At 42.7% G+C, this 20,133-nt stretch overlaps 1 protein-coding gene and 1 pseudogene across 2 annotated transcripts in view; both read left to right on the forward strand.

Annotated features, from left to right (window-relative positions):
* Window positions 1–4,411, forward strand: part of NTN4 (netrin 4) — a 138,853-nt gene extending 134,442 nt beyond the window's left edge. For both annotated transcript variants that reach the window (XM_045290161.1, XM_045290166.1), the window contains exon 10: window positions 3,848–4,411. In XM_045290161.1, the coding sequence (XP_045146096.1) occupies window positions 3,848–3,990 (143 nt within the window). In that variant the 3' untranslated portion in view covers window positions 3,991–4,411. The remainder of the gene's footprint in view (window positions 1–3,847) is intronic.
* Window positions 4,412–8,990: 4,579 nt separating this feature from the next.
* On the forward strand, window positions 8,991–9,319 carry LOC115870166 (annotated as a pseudogene).
* The last annotated feature ends 10,814 nt before the right edge of the window (window positions 9,320–20,133 follow it).

The following is a 20,133-nucleotide window of genomic DNA, read 5'->3' on the forward strand; positions in this document are numbered from 1 at the left end:
GGATCTCTTGCTCTTTTTTCTACTACTTTAAGTACCTGATTTAAATTCATTTAAGTTTTAATAAATAAAAGGGACAAAGAACATAGAATATTCAACACTTCATTTATTTATTTCATTAGATTTCCTAAGAACAAATTCAAATAAGTAGAGTCTTGGATGTTGAGTATAGCAAACTAAAAATTACTAATTTAAGTTCTATGTCTCCATTGTGTGTGCTTAGAGGCTCTTCCTATATTCATTTTCTATTCCTTTCGTAAAGGTGGTTTTTGTATTATTATTATTTTTAAATACTTTTATTGGGGGCTCTTACATCTCTTATCACAATCCATACATTCATCCAGTGTGTCAAGCACATTTGCACATATGCCGCCATCATTTTCAAATCATGCTCTTCCCACTTGAGCCCCGGATATACATTCCCCATCTTCCCCCTCCCTCCCCTACCCACCTTCCTTCATGAACCCTTGATAAGTTATAGATGATTGTTTTCATATCTTACATCATCCTCTGTCTGCCCAGTTTTTATCAGTAAGACATTAAACAAACACGGTGGCCATCTAAGCCACCCTCCAGGAAGTGACCTGTACTTCCTAATCAGGTTTCTGCCAACAGTCAAAAAATCAACCAAGTTCATCACAATTGAAAACACAAGCACAATTATTCAAAGAATTCTTGAAAACATGTTTACTGGCTTTGAAGAAAAGACTAGAACCTGCCAAAACAAAACCAGACACTCTTTCGTTTGACTTTGTTTTTCCATTTTTACAAGTGCAATAGCTACAGCCAAAGAAAGCTGATAAGGAAATTCTGAAACCTTGCATGCCAGCTTGCTTCCTCTGCTATATTAGAAAAGGAGCCATCCCATGGGGCCATCCCTATACGTCCATTCAGTCATCCCTTCATCCATACATGATTCCTTCATCTGTCAAGTACATGTTTTAGAATGCCAAGAATATCACTAAATACAGTAGTGTTTTCTCTAGGGAGACCAAATAAAGTTTGTGCCCTCAAACATGTAGCAAGCTACATATAAAGTTGTTATTGCTATTGTTGTTAAGTGCCATTGGGTTGGTTCCGACCCATCAGACCCCATGCTCAGCAGAATGAAACACTGCCCAGTGCTGCCTCATCCTCCCAATCGTCCTTATGCCTGAGCCCATTGCTGCAGCCATTGAGTCAATCTCTGTCCTTGAAAGCCTTCCTCTGTTTCGCTGCCCCTCTACTCTACCAAGCATGGCGTCCTTCTCCGGGGACCGGTCTCCCCTGACAACATGTCCAAAGGACGGACCATTCTTGTCTCTAAGGAACACTCTGGGCATATTTCTTCCCAAACAGATCACCTTGTCCTTTTGGCAGTCCCCGGAACTTTCAGTAGTCTTCTCCAGCCCCACAAGAAGTGCCATACCAGAACTGACCCTAGATACCACTGTGTCCTTCTAGTTGCATCGCAGAGTCCTGGGGGATGCCCCATCCGTGTTGCTAAGCATGCCTCTTGCATTAGAGTGTAACAATCTTATTCCTTCACTAAGCAGTTTTGTTTTTTCTTCTTCGATGGGGAAACAATAGGTGTGGTGTCACTTAGAAATGCTCCAATATCCGATTTCCCATTAAGCACTCATTTATTGTTTTTCTATGTCCAATTAGCCATCCTTTCCTGAATCAATACTTGCATTAAAGTTTCAGAATTGATATTTTTCTAATTCTCTTCCCATATTTGCTTTCTCCCCCCAGCGGGGATATTAAATTACCATGAACTACAGCCCTTACTGTAAAGATGGGATAAATACTAAATTGCTTCCCATTCATTTTTCTTTTTCAAAGCAAAGAATGGTTTATGACCTCAGCCTGACAAAAAACACAAATTAAATTTTCTCTGCCTTCCCTTTTTTGGAATTATGACTCAATTTTCTGGAATCAGGCTGTTTCCGTCTACACAATTATTATGTTTCTTCTTCAAAGTATCACAACTTCAACACATTATAACCCCCTTCCATTTAAAGTAACCTCCATCAACCTTTGAGAGATTCTTTTCTTTTTTGGCACAATAAGATGTCCCACGCTCACCCTGGTATCTTCTTACCCTGGGCCTGGGATAAGATATTCTTCAAGGAGCCTGAAACATGTTATTAAAGACCACAGTGTATCTGTGATAGGCATTAATTACTTCTGGAATGACATTTTTTCCCAGGAATTCCCCTGTGTAAACCAGAAAATACATTGTTTTAAAACCATGATATTTTCCATTTAATTTTAATGCCCAGTGTTTTCACACCCTTATTCAATGTACAACTTTCACATGTATTGTGAATAACGGCATTGGACATTAAATAAGGAAGACCGTAGAAGAACTGATACATTTGAATTGCGATGCTGGAGAAAATTATCGAAAGTACCGCAGACTGCTAAAAGGCCAAAATGATGTGTGTTGGAAGAAGGCCAGAGTGCTCCTTAGAGGCAGAGACGGCAAGACTTTGTCTAACAAACGTTGGACATGTTATCAGGAGACAGCAGTTCCTGGAGAAGGGCATCACGTTTGATCAAGTGGAGGGCGACAAGATGGGTTCACGCAGTGGCTGCATCAATGGGCTTGGACGCAGGAGCAGCTGTGAGGACGGCGCAGGACTGTGCAGTGTTGCGTTCAGTGGTGCACAGGATGGCTATGGGTCGGAGCCAGCAGCAAGGACAATGGTGTTTTCACTTAATTTCACTTGTAAGGCATAGACCCCTGTCTTACAGTAGAATGTTTTCTTTTGGTAAACATAAGTACTTATTTGCTGTACACTAAAATATGAAAATTACTTCTAAATAACTCTGTTACTACAGACCACTCTTGAGGGAGAGATGATCATATTTCTTTTCATTGGCATATTGGTACAGAGACTGTCCTTTTACTGTGTGTGTGTGTGTGTGTGTGAGAGAGAGAGAGAGAGAGAGAGAGAGAACCCATATTCCAAAAACACATTGGCTTCATATAGGAAATAGGTGACATTTTTTTATTAATCATTTTATTGGAGGGGGCTCTTACAAATCTTATAACAATCCATCATTCAATTGTATTAAGCACATCTGTACATACGTTGCCATCAACGTTTCCAAGACGTTTTCTTTCTACTTGAGCCCTTGGTGTCAGCTCCTCTTTTTACCCCTCCCTCCCTCCCCCTCACACCCCTGTTAATCCTTGATCAATTATATATTATTGTTGTTAATAGATGTCATTTTGTATAATCCATAGCTCTCCTCCAATGTGTTATCCTCAGTGATTGTCTCACCTACAAGAAATGCTCCATCATGCACTACCAAACAAACGAACCCTCTAAGAAATACTGGTTTCTGGCAGTAGGTTAAGTGCATAGGAAGTTTCTGGAACCAGACAAACCCTAGCTTGAGTCTGAGTGCTGCTCCCTACGGAGAGAAGTCGGACTGGTGTTTGACCCTTGCTATGATTTATGTCCTCAGAAACCCAGGTAGCAGATCCACTCTCTTCTCTAGAGTTGCTGGATTTAGAATCACTGCAATGACAGTGGGCTGGGTTTGGAAAGTTTCCATTTCCTCATCTGTAAAGCAAGAAAAATAATAAGAACACTTACTTTATGGGTTATTAACAAGATTAAAGGAGTAATATAAATGAAGCACTTACTATATACTAAGTGATTATTAAGTGTCCATTGTTACTGGCCCTGTGGGTTTCCAAGACTCTGTTTACAGGAGTAGAATGTCTAGTCTTTTTTCCTGTGGTTTTGAACTACTGACCTTGATCTGATCAGCCTCGCGCCTAACCACTATAGTACACAGATCTGAGTGTTGAAGTGCTCTCCCTTATGTAGCCCCTAATGTTGTTCTCTTTCAGGTTTGGAGTACCTGGTAGCAGGACATGAGGATGTAAGAAAAGGCAAACTAGTTGTGAACATGAAAAGCTTCGTGCAGCGCTGGAAGCCATCGCTGGGAAGAAAAGTCATGGACATTCTAAAAAGAGACTGCAGGCAGCGGTAAAGGTGTACAGCACCTCGTGGCACGTCTCTCCGTATGAAACACAAACTGAAGATGCAGCAGGCTGCCACATCTTTCTCCTTCCCAGCAGGTGGTGGGTTCAAACTGGCAACCTTTGGTTAGCAGCCGAGTGCTTCACCCCCCCACGCCCCAGGGATCCCCTAATGGACAGGAGGCCCCCAAAAATGAAACTGGAATTTTGTTTTTAAGTGCCAAACCATGTAGAAATGTTCCGATGCATAGGCTTTGTCTGACCAGATCTCTCCCGGGGCCAGGCCTAAATACAGGTTTGTTTCATAGAGAAGAATAGGAAACCCTATGCTGATATCTGTTTTCTGTGGGACTGATTCTGAAATTCATAACTCGGAATAGCAGCATGATATTTGGCAGTAACCTATCATGGGCAATATATCGAACCAAGACACCTCCCGACTTCAGATTGGTTACTTACATTTGATGCTATTTCAATGAGTGGATGAGATTTTAAAGAATCCCAGCCCCGCTGTCAGGAAAGGTGTTTCTTTAAAAAGAGCCTTCTCTTGTCTGTTCTGTTCGAACTTTGGTCAGTGGGGTGTTCAGGGCACCTCACTCCACGTGTGTATAGTATTTCCTTGTATAAAGCACTTTACTACCTACCACTTGTGTTGTGAACGTTTGGAGACTCTTGTTGACAGAAAGCAAAGGACGTGGAAGAAGATCCACAGAAACATAAGCACTGCCACGACGTGTGGACAAAGCGACCATCGAAAGGAAGTTGTCAGTGCTCGGAGAACCGATGCGAAGATACAACCTTAAAGGAAATGATGTTTGCATGACGTCTCAACCCCAGGCTGGAAGTTAGATTCCACGGATCACTGGCCAGCATGAAACGTAAGACAAACAAACAAAAACAAGAAGAGACTTTAAAGTGAGAGAACAGAATCGTCAGTGTATAACTATGCTTGGATGAAGTGGAAGTGGACTTTTCAATTTGTTGAAGTTCATTTATTTGCAATGCACTTGGATATGCTTCAAAAATGATTGTAGACACAGAATTTGTTTTATTTTTGTGTTTAGTATTTAAATCTGAACATTGAAACTGTTTTCCTACTGCTCTTTATTAACATACGGACATCATATTTACCTATTTTTAACACAAGGTATGTGATAGTTCACTGAATTACAGTTTCTCATTATCCATCTTCTGTACCCATATATAACCACTCTACATACAGGTTCTTCTGTACTTGAATATACAAAATATGAACCACAGTGCCATAAGATTAAATTCACATACAGAACATATTTTTCCTGAGGTCCTGTGGACTTGCAAATATATACATATATATTTCATTATTAATTTGTTTTTATATTTCATAAATGTAATAAAGAAATATGATCTCTGGATTTTTGTCTCATTGCATAGTCAGCTCTTCCAGTGTTGCTAGAAACTTCCTTCTCTTAATCAGGGAACTCAAATCAAATACCTTAAATTAAGGCAATCCAACTAGGGTCGGCCATTTCTAATCTGTTTCTCTGGGGTTTGGGGATTGAATGGAAGCTGGGTCACATGGATTTATTTTCAGGTGCATTGCAGGTTTTTAAATTACATTTGTTCTTTAACTTAAAAAGTAATCCAAGTCCATCGCAGGAAATACAAAAAAAGAAAAATGTTTAATGAGGAAAACTATCATTTATAGTGATACCATCCTGAAATAATAATTATTGGTACTTTTGTGTCTATGTATATACATACCTTTTATGGAACTGGAATTACATTACATATGCTCATGAATTTTTTTTTCCCACCTGAAGCAGGAGCTCTGGTAAAGAAGCTCTGGTGGCATAATGGTTGCACCTTGGGCTGCTAACCAGAAGGTCAGCAGTTTGAAACCACCAGCAGCCTCTCGGGAGAAAGAGGAGACTCTTTACTCCCATAAAGAGCTACAATCTCAAAAACTCACAGGGGCAGGTCTGCCCTGTTCTATAGGGCCACTATGTGTTGGCATCAACAAGATGGTAGTGAGTTGGGGTTTTATCTTATCCTCCTAGGTAGAATGTTACCTAGTAGAGTAACATTTAGAAGTAATTTATAAAACATGTTGGTTAGTCTATCATACCAAGAAAAACTTTTCTAATACGTCAGATGTAGGCTTTTCTAAAGTTTCAGATTTGCCAGTCTGGTTTCCATTTTGCTTTATTAAAATGCTATTCATTCATTAAAAAGAAGAGCAGGAATCATGTCCATTTGAGGGAAAGGCCATGAAAAAATAAATAAACTGCAGAACAATAGATTTTCTTAGTAAAAAATCACATCTATAGTATATATAAACCAAAACCAAATTCACTGCTATCGAGTCAGTGCTGGCTCATAGCAAGCCCCTGTGAGGTTCTGAGACGTAAGAGTTTACAGGAGTAGAAATCCCACTCTTCCTCCAGCAGGGTCGCTCTTGATTTTGAACTGCCCACCATGCAGCTCACAACCTAACGCATAACCACTTCACCACTTGGACTCCTATAGCATAAACCAGTGGCTCTCAACCTCCTGATGCCGCGACCCTTTAATACAGTTCCTCACGTTGTGGTGACCCCCCAACCATAAAACTATTTTCGTTGCTACTTCATAACTGTCATTTTGCTACTGTTGTAAATCAGGGAACCCCTGGGAAAGGGTCGTTTGACCCTGAAAGGGGTCACAACCCACAGGTTGAGAACCACTGGCCTAAATAGTATCTGAAACTCTCCCCACCCCTCCAAAATTGTCAGTTATGTTGTTTGGGGCCATCAAGTCAGTTCCAATTCAGAATGACCCTATATCCAATAAGTCAAACCACTGCCCTATCCTACACCATCCTCACAATCGTTCCAATGTGTGAGCCCATTGGCAGCCACTGGGTCAATCCATCTGCTTAAGGGTTTGCTTCTTTTTCCACTGAGCCTACCGAGCCTCTACTCTACCCAGCATGATGTGCCCTGTTGTCCAGATCATTCTGACTCACAGCAACCCTATATATGGTTTCCATGATTCACATAGCAACCCTATAGGACAGAGGAGAGCTGCTTCATAGGGTTTCAAAGACTGTAAATCTACAGCAGCAGACAACCTCCCTTTTCTCCCAGGGTAGATGTGAGGGAGCTGCTGGGTTTGACCCTGCAAACCTGTGGTTACCAGCCCAAAGGTCATCCCACAGTGGCATCAAGGCTCCTGGTCCCTCCTGGTAACAAATCTTGCCAGCCTTGTTTCTAAGAAGCATTCTGGCTACATTTCTTTCCAGACAGATACGTTCGCTCTTTAAGCAGCCATGGTAGATTTACAATTCTTCACCAACACCATCCTTCAAAAAACTAAATTCTTCTCTGGTCTTCTTTATTCTTTTTCCAGCTTTTACATTCATATAAAGTGATTGGAAAATAGGATACCGAACTCCCTTCGTGTCTTAATTCTCAAGTCCCTTGCAGCCTTTCAGCTCTATTTTAAATTTCCTGCAGGCATTATATGGTTCCCTAAGTGAAGTGGAGCTGGGGCGGGAGTGGGGGGGTGGAGAAAAGAAGAGAAAGAAGCCTTGTGTTGCAATTTGTAAAGATTAAAAACCAAGCAAAGTGGGAGCCAGTCTCTTCATGACCCCATTCCCATTCCACCGAAGTTCTAAATGCACTTTCTCTTCCTTATCACCTTTTAGAAGAGTCAACTCCCTACCCAGTTGACAGAGTCAAATAAAATTTCCATCTACAGCTTCCTATAAACCTGAACCGGTTGAGCCTCAGGCCCCCATAGCTTGCTTCCACCAACTGTGGGGCTTTATTAGGCAAGGACATTGTGTAAACCCCACATACCTATCTTTGCAATTTGCCTGAGGTCAACAGTCTTTGCCCTCTTATTACATCATTCACGTTGCAGAGGAGTTACTAATAGTTAGCGTTTGATGCAATGGAAATTCTCAATAAAAGGATACTCTTTTTATAGCCCACAAGTGAGGTCAAATCTGTGGGGAGGTGACCATGGATCCAAAAAGCAGTGTCCATCTGGCTATATTAAACAAGGACTTTTATGGGTAATATAGTTCCTTGGGACACTTAGACACTGAGTTCTTGCAAAACAAATCCTTTTTTGAAATGATCAGAGACTTATCGACTCCAAAGGGTGGGAACCAGGACCTTGGAAATTCCTCGCGCTGTTCCCTGGCCACGCCCCTGGAATGTCTGAGCACTGCCCTGCCGCCTGCCCGCCGAGCAGCACGGAATTCCTTTTGTGTCCATTGTTTCGACGATAAGCAGTTCCCTAACTTAACTTTATCAAAGAGCCATACTTACTCGCCACTCGATTCCCACAGTTTGGAAGGAAAACGGTTGATGAACAGCCTCAGTTTGGCGAGAGATAGCGATGATAGAAACGGGCTAGAAGCAAGAGTGTGCGTGGCTTTTCAGCATTCTGTCTTGTTTAAGTTTCAGAGAATGATTTGACTGAGAATGTTGTTTGTTTGTTTTTTAAATTGATGAAGTGATGTCCCTTGTCCCTCATTTTTCCCCTGTCACCAAAAGAATTTAAATGCCCCCTCCCCCATTTTTGAGCATTATTGACTGGGTTTGAACCTGCATTTTTTTAAAATTATAAATCCCTAAATTTATTATTAGCCAGTTGATTTATGCTGACTTTTTTTTTAAAAAGGTAGAGAGGTAGTTATAAGAAAAGAAAGAAATATGCACTGGGCCAAACAGATGTTTACAAAATATGAGATGTGTGTTTTGGGCAGAAAGGATGTTTTTGGTAAATGATAGAGACAGCTGTGCTTTCTGAATATGGAATCACAGGTGGGTGACTACGTTCCAAAGTTTGATCATTAATAATAAATCTTAATTTAGAAATGCAAGAATATCAGCATCTATTGAGAATGACCAAATCGCACTATACTCATCTACTCAGGATTGAATGGGCTCTACTTCCCTTTAAGAAAAACAACCGCCTTTCCGCTCAGTCCCGGGTCCCCTCATCCGCCTGCGGGGTACTGCCTCTCCAGCCCACCGAGATGGCGCTCGACCCTGCAGAAGAGCTTCTCAGATCCCAAAAATAATGAGAGAGAAGGCCAGAGAGAGATGTTCTGAACAAGTTCAAGATTTTACCAAATGTTGCAAGGATTCTGGGACCCTCATGGTAACGAAATGCCGGAAAGATTCTTCACTGAAAAGCTTGTCTAACTGCTTACTATCCGGATCCAGCCTTTTATGAAGCGTGGAAAATGGAGTACCTGAAAGAAAGAGAGGAATTCAGAAGAACTGGAATTCCTGCCAAGAAAAGGCTACAGAAGCTTCCTACAAGCATGTAGGCAAATATTTAAATGACATTCAGGGATTCTAATATTTATAGAAGGTAACGTCAATCAAATTATTGCGGTCTAAAATAAGGAAATGCTTTGGCTTTATCCAAAATTATGGAAATAAAAAAATTTTGATTTTTGAAAAAGAAAAACAACCACTATTCATCCATGTTCACAATATAAGTAAAATAGTCTGACTCAAATCATCTGGCCTCCTTCTCACACAACACACTACCACAGGACTCAAGCTGAATGGGGGAAGCCTGGCAGATGACAATCATGATGGCAAGCCAAGGGGTGCAGCCCGCTGGGCACTTTTCTAAGTGTTGTACATGTGTTGTCGTCATCTCATCTTCCTCGCCATTCCTGAAGTGGGTGCCATTACTGTTTTCATCTACCAGACGAGGTAACTGAGGCACAGTGACTTTAAGTTAGTGGTTCAAGGACACCCAGCTAATATTGGTGCAGCCTGGTCTTGAACCGAGCATTCCAATTCCCAGGGTTGATGCTTCGACCACGAAAAGGAGAGTCTGGTATTCAAAAAAGAGGTCGTGGGAGGTGAGGCCAGCTGCGCCGCTTCCCCACAGACGGTCTCTTTTCGGATCCCAGTGGAGGGAAGAGCATTGAAGGCTGACATCTCTCCTACTTCTCCTGTGCCATACTCAAGATTAGAAGGCATTCCATGATGCCACCCTACAATTAGATCATTTTCTGACTATCTTTCTCATTTTTCAGAAAGAGAGGCTGCCTCCTCCCATGAAGATTTAGGGTCTCAGAAGCCCAAAGATGTCCTAAAAGGCCACTATGAGTCAGACTTGATCCAGTGGCAGTGGGCAGGGGGAGGGGGTTGCTTATTCTCATTGCTATATATGGCCATTAGGGTAATATTATTTACAATGGTTCGACTCAATATGAATTGGCAACTGTCTCTTTTTTACCTTGGCTCTTTGCCTCTTGGTCTAGTTCTGTGCGATCCACTTAGGCATGCCATCTACTTTTGCATTTCAGTAATGACCCTGAACAAGCTACTGTGAAATTCAACAGCATTTCAAATCAGTTCTTTCAGCTCTGACTTTGCTCAGTAGGGCAATGCTACTGGCAAGATGAGTGAGAAGTTAGTTACACCAATGAGAAACAAAGAAACAGGAAACAAGAGAGAGAGAGAGTATGTGTGTGTGTAGGTGTGTGTTTGTGTGTGTGTGTGTGTGTGTGTGTGTGTGTAGGCACTTTGTCAACCCAAGAGAAAGAGCGAGAGACAAGAAAACAAGAGATCGTGGTAGAAGAGGACTATGCAAAGCAACAGCTGGGCAAGAAACCAGGTGGTTTATCCTAAGAAGACTGACAAATATCCCAAAGGAGAATCTACTCAGTCAAGCATGTCTTCCATTGCTTGATACTACGATTTGTATGCGTTATTTCCAGCTCTTTCGTGTAAAAGATTTCCATCAAACTCTCTTGCTGTTGGTTGTTTTTGAGAATCCAGGAAAACTTCAGGAGAAAGCAAGGTAGAATCTTCACGTAGAGGCCACTAGGAAATCGGGAAACTCATTAGGGAACTAGAAAAGCAATTTGATGGAGAATTTTGAAGTTACATTATACAGAGATAGTTCATCTCAATAAGTATTGCCTAAAGGTCTTCATGCTCATCACAGTGCAGTCAGCATCCCCTTTCCGCATCCCTGGAGTCCCCCACCTGTTGGCAGGAATATTTGAGAGGGTAATGGCTGCTCAAAAGCAGCTAAGTGGGCAAAGCAATCCCTCAAAAGCTAAGCAGGAGCACAGCGTGGCATTTGTTGTTGTGATTAGGTGGCATCATGTCCGTTCCAACTCCTAGCGGCCATGTGTCCAACAGAGCGAAACCCTGCCCAGTGCTAAGCCATCCTCAGCTCTGGTAGGTTGGAGCCCACGGTGGCAGCCTCGGTGTCCCTCCATCTCATCCAGGATCTTTCTCTTTCCCACTGCCCTTCTTACTTTGCCAGCAAGATACTATTTATGTAGAATTTACACTGCATTCAGTAGTTTAAGTAAAGTAGAGAGGATTTAAAGTACACGGGAGAATGTGCATAAGGTAGATGCAAATGTGATGCCCATTTTATAAAAGGAACTTGAGGGTCTGTGGATTTTAATATCCGTGGGGTGTCCTGGGACCAAGCCCCCTCAGATCCTGCGGCACTACGGTAATGGGCTGCCCTTTTGCCCTGATTGTGTGCCAGGCACTGTGCTAAACTACATAGATTGTCTCCTCAGACTTGACATGGTAGCCTGGTGCAGTAGGTACTATTAGTGGGCGGATAGTACCTAGAATACTTACTACCTAGGACTAAGTCAGTATAAAGGACATTCAAACCACCATAGAAACAGAGTGATATTGCAATAAATGGAGTCATATGAATTTTTGGTTTCCTACTGTACTGTAGTCTATATGTGCAGTAGCATTATGAATAAGTTCAAAATACTGTGAGAATTACCAAAATGTGACCCAGAGACATATGCTGTTGGGAAAAGGATGCCGATAAATTTGCTTACGGCAGTGTTGACCCAGCCCTTCCATTTATAAAAGACATAATATCTGTTCAAGGAAACACTGTGTCACTTAGTGCCTATCATAATTAACTAGGGCTAGAGGGGTTGGATCACCTGTGCCAGGCGGCTCTCGAGCCAGATGCTGCTCTTTCAGCATCTTTGTACGTGTGGCCCTGAAGTAAAACTGGAAGATGTGAAAGGCTATTATTCAGATCACGGTGATGTCATTTGTGTGTAAGAATATATTTCCGACTCTTGAGTGATTTTTGCATTGTTGTGAGACAGGGTGGACTCTTCCATCTGAAAACTTTGCCAAGACCTTCTTTAAACAACTGACTTTTAAGTTCTGTGCTCTGCTGAAGCCTCTACACCAGGGGTTCTCAACCTGTGGGTTGCGACCCCTTTGGGAGTCAAACGACCCTTTCACAGGGGTCGCCCAATTCATAACAGTAGCAAAATGACAGTTATGAAGTAGCAATGAAAATAATTTTATGATTGGGGGTCACCACAACATGAGGAACTGTATGAAAGGGTCATGGCATTGGGAAAGTTGAGAACCACTGGTCTAAACAAATGATTCTCACATAGAATGCCAAAAGCAAAACTCAGCAAAACTCGGCATCCATATTTGTTAAAGCCCAGAGGCCCAGGTCCCAACATCTGGGTCTGTTTCAAAAGGTCTGAGTGGATATCAGGGATGGACATTTGAATGAGCACCGATGGAGATTTAAATACCAGTAATCTATAGACCGTGTTTCATTCTGTAATGCATAGGGTCCCTCTGGGTTGGAACCGACTAGATGGCACCTAACAACACCAACAATCAAAGACAAGACTTTGAGAGACGCTGCTGTAGACACGCCTGAACAGTAACCTCAGGAAGGTCATTCAATTACTCATCATTCAATGTCTGCCACTGTAGACCTTTCTGACCATAAATCCCGTAGACCTTCATCACAAATATCATTTTATGAACAATGGGATGGTTAGTACTCTTCTGGTTACCCAAGGACTGAGGTGGTAAAACCAGGCAAACGAAAGTCTATTCCTTCAGCCACCATGCATCCTGCTTTCTAGCCTGATCTGCAATAGATCGTGAAATGCTCAAATTTGCCTTCGATATTGTAATCCCTCCATCCACTCTGATTGATCTCTTCCCAAGTGCCCATCACCTTCCTACTGCTCACAGTCCCCACTACCGGGCTCAAAAAAACAACTCCAAACTCTCGATTTTCTCTCCAGTCTTAAACAGGAAACTTAGCTCTCAAGTTGGTACTCTGGACCAAGAGATTAATAGATCAGTAAGATCAAAGAAACCATTCTACTGAGTGACTTTGCACTTCCCACTTTCCTCTTTTCCCCAACACAGTGCTTTATTGACCCAAAGGAGCCGCATCTGTCTGCAGGAAGTTTTTCATGGATGATTCCAATCATGAGGAATCTAGGCATGGTGGCAGGCCAGAGGGGCAGATAGATATTTGGGAACAGATGTACTTTTCAATGCCTTCATAAATCAGACTGCTTAAGCAGCAATGCCAGTAAACACGGCCAGAGTGCTCCTTAGAGGCAAGGACGGCAAGACTTTGTCTGACATACTTTGGCCATGTTGTCAGGAGAGACTGGTGGCAGGAGAAGGACATCGTGCTTGGTAAAGTAGGGGGGCAATGGAAAAGAGGGAGGCCGTCCACGAGATGGACTAACACAGTGGCTGCAAGGAGGAGCTCAAGCACAGGGCCATTGTGAGGATGCTGCACACTGGCGCTGTCCGTTCTGTTGCCCATCAGTTGCTAGGAGGCAGAACCAAGTCGGTGGCGCTTAACTACAACCCTAACAGTGCCCACTCCGTGCCCAGTCAGCCTGAAGAAGTGAGAAGAATGTGGAACGAGATATTGGGAGAGGAAGGTGGGAGGAACTGCCTCCCCCAGAAGAGAAGATTCAAGCCACAAATAAGAAGCCACAAAGACTTTGCTTTTCTTTCTTTTTTTCACAAACCTGTAAGGGAGAAATAAAATCCAGAGCAACCTTTGACACGTATAAGAAGAACAATTCAGGCAACGTACAACTTGCATCACAGCCAGGAGAATTCCTGAACATCAGAAATGCTCATGTTACATGCACGTTGGCCCTCCAACCTCTTCCGCATGGAAACTGCCCTACAGTGACCTTCAGCAACCTGGTGAGCTTTTGATAGCAATTGAGAAGGGACAACTGGATATTTTTATCAGCGTGATCTCTGACTCTGGTACACATTACACCGAGCAGTTTGAAGCAAGCAAGCAAGAAAGAAGAAAAATACAGGGAACACATTTAGCTTTTTATTATTCTTGACTCAATATTTGCAAGTACCTTAATCCGCATTCTCCAAAATATTACTTCTTTTCAGCAGCTGCAACAAGGAAGAAGATTACGTTGAGAAAAGATGCCACATTTTCACTGGCCTTCAGGAGTGCTCTTTAGGTGACTGCCCCAGAAACTGCCCTCCCTAAACTAAGGCAGCTGGAATCGACTGGACAGCAGTGGGTTTGGGTTGGAAGTAAATGGCTATTTGAATAGTACTTAAGCACAGGAGGAGTATTAACAATGACAATAACTGATACAAGGTGTGATAGGGATGCGGGGGCTGGGCCATAGGGAAGGAAAGGGGATTGAGGGAGTAAATATGAAAGGCAGCAGGGGGCAGGAGCAGTAGCACTGATTGTGATAGCACACCCTTGTTTAAAGATAATTTGACGAGGGTGGAAGGGCTCTAAGACAGATGTGCTGGTGATTGTACAACCCCCTGGATAGGATTGAAGGATTATATGATATATAAATTTTGTGCCCATATAACTGTTGGGGGGGTGGGGTGGAGATAGAAAAGTAGTACTTAAATCCTCACACCAGCCACAGTTCACTCCAAAGACCTCTGATCCAATCAATATCTTTATGAAAAGTGGTTTCCTTTGTTAAACAGAAAATAAAACAAATAAGGCATCTGTTAATAAATGAAAAGTACCCTACAACATGAAAAGTACTTTATACTCTGTTCTTCGTGGCAATAAGTACTCTCTCTGGGGTCCATGATATCAATTCCTTAATGAAGTAGCATGATTTGATTCCACAGCCCTGGTGACACTGTGGGACCAGTGTTGGGCTGCTAACCACAAGGTTGGCTGTTGAAACCTCCCTCCCGGCTGCTCTGCAAGAGAAAGATGAGGCTGGCTGCTCCCCTATAAAGATGGACCATCTCGGAAACCCTACTCTGCCCTATGGGGCCACAGTGATTGGAACGGACTCAGTAGCAAAAGATACTGGTAACGCCAGCATGTGGGGAGTGGGCAACCTCATGCATATCACCATCTCCATTGCTTCTCAGAATAACCTTTGCAATCAGGTTTATGATTCAATCTCACCAATGAGAAACATGAGATTAGGAAGAGTCGGGTGTCCTGGCCAGGGCCACACAGCTCATGGAGGGGAGTCTTCAAGGTTTCAAATCCCATGCTCTCTCAACTAAATAATAATGTTTTAAAGCCCCAAGTTCTATTCTCACTATCATTTGTTGGGCTGTAGCTATTTACCATATTTCTATGACTCTCCTTTTGGACTACTAACTGAAAGATCAGTGGTTCAAAACCACCAGCCGCTTCTCTGGATAAAGCTCAGGCCGTCTGCTCCATGAAAATTTATAGCCTCAGAAGCCCCACGTTCAGTCACTATGAGTCAACATCGATTCATGGCACTGGGTTCCTGTGTGATAGAGACTGTACTAGTCCCCAGGGGGACACAGTGTACAAAACAAAACACTGACTCTCACGGAGCATAGCTTCTAGTGGGGGAAGGACCTAAAAGAGTTAAAATAATCCTAGTTCTTTCTCCACATTGTAGGGTTTCATTCTTGATTATTTGTTAATGCCCCAAACAATTTAAGTATTCTTTTTTCCATCACGAAAGAGAAACTCAACACCCTATCTACTATATCTTGTTTGTATAGGACAGTTTCTGTCAAATGTTTTGAAATCAATAAAAGACTACACTATTCGTGTGGGAACACTGTTATAATGGACTAATAACCACAAAGCAGGAGTTGCCCTAAATGACCACAGGAAGTGACCGAATCTGTCCTCCTACTGCTCATGATGGAATTGACAAGGTCCTGCTCCGTGCCTCCCTCATTCTTTGCTCCTGTTGGCTTTCAGGATGTAGCACAGCTTGGTCTGCTCTGGTGTGTGAGAAACACTGGATTTCCCTTCGGCCCAGGCCATGGAGCGTTCATTGGCTGGCTGAGGTCCCCCACAAGCCTCCTGGGGACTCATCTACTCACGTCACGGTAGCTCGAGAAGATCCATTTGCCTCTGTGAGAACTAACAGTGGCTATAATAGAAGAAATTCTAGTCATTCTTTCAGGCCGTTGGGAAGTTCCAGCACATTCCATCTGTGAAAGAATTCGAATCCTCCACTAATTGCAGAGCCCCACCACCAGCCACGTGTGCCTCATGTTGAATAGACCAAGGCCTAGGAATTAACTCTATAAATCCTCACCCTGGCTAATTATCATGGACTGTTCTTTGAGGATAAGTCCACAGCGATTTCAACTGAGGGTTTAGTAACCCCTCAAGCTTTGGACAATGACAGATAGAAGAAGATTGTCGAAATCAAGCAATGCTATTCTGAGCATTAAGCCAACTACCTGTGACCTGTGTGCACAATGTTTTTACTTCTTGAGCTTTGGAACTTGCATCCATAGTCGCTCAAGACCACCCTAAGGAGCCCTGCTCCTCTCAGGGACAGGAAGTCACTACCATCAAGTTGATGACGCCTCACGGCGACCCCCTGGGACAGGCTAGAACTCCCCCTGTAAGTGCCCTAGACTGTAACTCTTCATGGGAAAGAGTCTTTCTCCCCAAGAACAGGAAAACTAAATATTATGATCATGTTACCAAGAAGATGATTTGACAGGAGCCTATTAGCAACTTCTCAGCTTTTGAATGTTACTAGGCAGAGAGGCTATATTCCACATTGTGGTTGACAACAACTGTGATGGGTCAGATGCCCAGCCTCCTCTGAAATCCAAGCAGTGCAGTCACTGCGACTGTGTGTGCCTTTTCTTCCCAGCTTGCTGCTCACAACCCAGGCAGGTGCTACGATCATCTCCATGTGACACAGGAGGAAAAGGAAGTTCAAGTCCATGACTGAGCAAGAATGCAAGCCAGTTCTAAACCCCAGCGTCTGTGTTCTGAGTCATCGAACTGCAATGTTGCTCCCTGGACGCATGCATTCTCAGACTGCAGAGGCAGCCAGCTGCTCTGGTGTCCCCCTGAGTCTGGTGCTTCTTTCTGGTCTTCTGGGTCCTTAGCCAGAAAGACTCGGGATTGAAGCCGGAGACAAACGCCAACTCTCTGCAGCCAGAAACCCTTGTCAGTAGGGACTTCATCGACGATATTCTCGTCTTTCCACCACATCTGAGAAATAATGATTGTTCTGCAAACTTTAAAAGATAAAAATCACGGTCTGATAGGAAATTCTGTCCGTACAGCCCCATTTACCTAACAGTATACCTGGCAGAATAGGCCTGGGTGATAAACCAAAGGCAAACCCACTGCCATGAACCTGAGTCCAACTCCTAATGGCTCCAAACTGCCCTTGGGAGTCTCCGGCGCTGGAAATCTTTATAGAAGCTGACATCTTTCTCCTAAAGAGCAGCGGATGGGTTTAATCCACTGATCTTGCAGTTAGCAGTCTAATGCCTAAGTCACAGCACCCCCCAGAACCCCAATATGGGTAATACTTTGCCTAAAAAGGGACCCAAACATTTTAGATAGCCAAGCAAAAGGTGCTACCTCTGGACCACCCCCTTAGAAGAAGAAAAATAACCATTTGTAAGAATATATTCATTTGTTTTTGTATGAAGAACCAAATCCATCATTTGTACAGGCTCAATGAGGGCAGGGATCAAATATTTGGGTTAACATGGGATTCCTTGTGTGTATCATTTCTCACTCACCCAACTCACTGCATCCAGTCAATTCTGCCTCACAGAGACCCTGCAGGACAAAGTAGAACTGCCTATTTGGGTTTTCAAGATTGTAAACATTTACAGGAGTAGAAAACTCCATCTTACTTCCACAGAGCAGCTGGTCGTATTGAACGGCTGACCTTGCAGTTAGCAGTCCAACGTGGAACCCACTACGCCACCAGAGCTCTCTAACTACATAAATGAGACCTCCTAAAATTAAATGCTGTGCTAATCAAAACACTTCACCAAAATAGTCAAAAGAGAACCACCAATTGTGACAAACCAAGTTTTTAAATAGGCAAAAGACATGAGCAGATACATCACCAAAGAAGACATTCCAGTAGCTAGCAAACATAGAGGAGACGCTCATGATCATTAGTCATTAGAAAGTGGCAAATCATATCTACAATGAGATTCCATCTCTAATGGTACTGATATTGAATATAGATATATTTAACTGAACAGCAAATGTTGATGATACTATGGGGGAGACTGAAACCCTTATACCTGATGGAAGAACTACAAGATCCAACCACTGAGGAAAACAGTATGACTGCCTTCAAAAGCTAGAAATAGAAACACCATACAATCGAGCAATCTCACTGTTAACTATATGCCCAAGAAATATAAAAGATGTGACAGAAAAAGATGTGCACATCCATGTTCAGTGCAGCATTATTCACAATAGGAAAAACAACCTCACTGTCCATCAACCAATAAATGGGTAAACAAACTCTGGAAAATATAGTCCATAGAATACTATACAGCCATGAAGAATACTGAGGAATCCATGAAACATCTCACAGCATGGATGAATCTGGGGCTCAATAACAAAAGAACAAATATTATATGATCCCACCTTTCTAAAATGTCAAGAACAGTTGTACACACAGAGAAATAAAAGTATTTGTTGGTTAGCAGGAATGGGAAAGGAAGGAGGGAACATAACTTATTAGCTAGTACTGCTGTTGTTAGGTGCAATCAAGTGGGTTCCGACTCATAGTGACCGTAAGTACAACATAATGAAACACAGCCTGGTCCTGCACCATCCTCACAACTGTTGTTGTGTTTGAGCCCATTGTTGGAGCCTCAATACATTTCATTGGGGATCGTCCTCTTTTTCATTGACCCATTACTTTACAAAGCATGATGTCCTTCTCCAAGGATTGGTCCCTGCTCGCATGTTCAAGTGTTTGAGATAGAGTCTTGCCATCCTTGCTCCAAAGGAACATTCTGGCTATACTTTTTCCAAGATAGATTTATTTGTTCTGCAAGTATGTAATTCTTACAATATTCTTGGACAACACCATAATCCTAATGTATTATTTCTTCTCTGGTCTTCCTAACTCATCTTTCATCTCTCACATGCATATAAAGAGATGAATATACCATGACTTGGGTCAGGCACACTTTCGTCCTTGTGGCAGCTACATAATCGCCTGTCAACTTGTAAATGGGTGCAGTCTAGTCTGTCGATCAGGTTGCAGCTTGATAACCTCATTTGTAGGCACGAAGGAGACATATAACTCATTGGAAGCCAGATACACTCACTCCTGGCGAGACATTCATGTTAACAAGACACATGGAGCTACACTAGAACCCTGGGACTGGAGGAGCCACGTGGAGACCCCTGTCAGTGCTGAGATGTTTCCACTGCCACTGGATCCACAAGACTTTCCACCCACTGACCTGTGATCTTCCTGCATTCGGACATTCAGCATCATTGCATGTGTTGCATGAATCTGAAGAGAAAATTTATAAGGTATCAGACATTGATATCAGACATTGGTATCAGACATATGAACTAATATCGGACTTATGGACTTGATCTGGACTGGGCTGGGATGTTTTCTTAATATTCAATTTCTCTTATATATAAAGTTGTTTCTATACACATATGAGTGTCTATGAATTTGTTTCTCTCATCAACCCAGACTAACACAATATGGTCCCTTGGGAGTGGCGCACTAGAGAAACAAACCATGAAGATGGAGAGTGATGCTTGTTTGACCTCTGTCTCATGGTAGTTTTTCTTCCTTAGCTAGCCAGAGGTCAGATAAGGCCATGCAGCTCACCAAGTTGTTTTCTGGAAAGAATGTGGGAATTTAAAGTTTTGATTCCTAGAAATGTCTTTGGTTAATCCTATCTGGAATGGGGAAACGTATTGTGCTAAATGTGAATCTTGAGCTCAGGTGGCAAAATCGTCCCTTGAATTTCTCAGAGGCCATGCTGCTTAGTGAAAATGGCTGACAGAATGTCGAAATGGCTGCCAGAAAGCCTGGCCCCGGCTTGATGCAATCAGAAGCCTAATCCCGTGTTTTGTACCAATAGAATAGT

This window comes from Echinops telfairi, unplaced genomic scaffold, assembly GCF_000313985.2.
Source record: "Echinops telfairi isolate 266 unplaced genomic scaffold, ASM31398v2 ScPeMD7_2;HRSCAF=8, whole genome shotgun sequence".
NCBI lineage: Eukaryota > Metazoa > Chordata > Mammalia > Afrosoricida > Tenrecidae > Echinops > Echinops telfairi.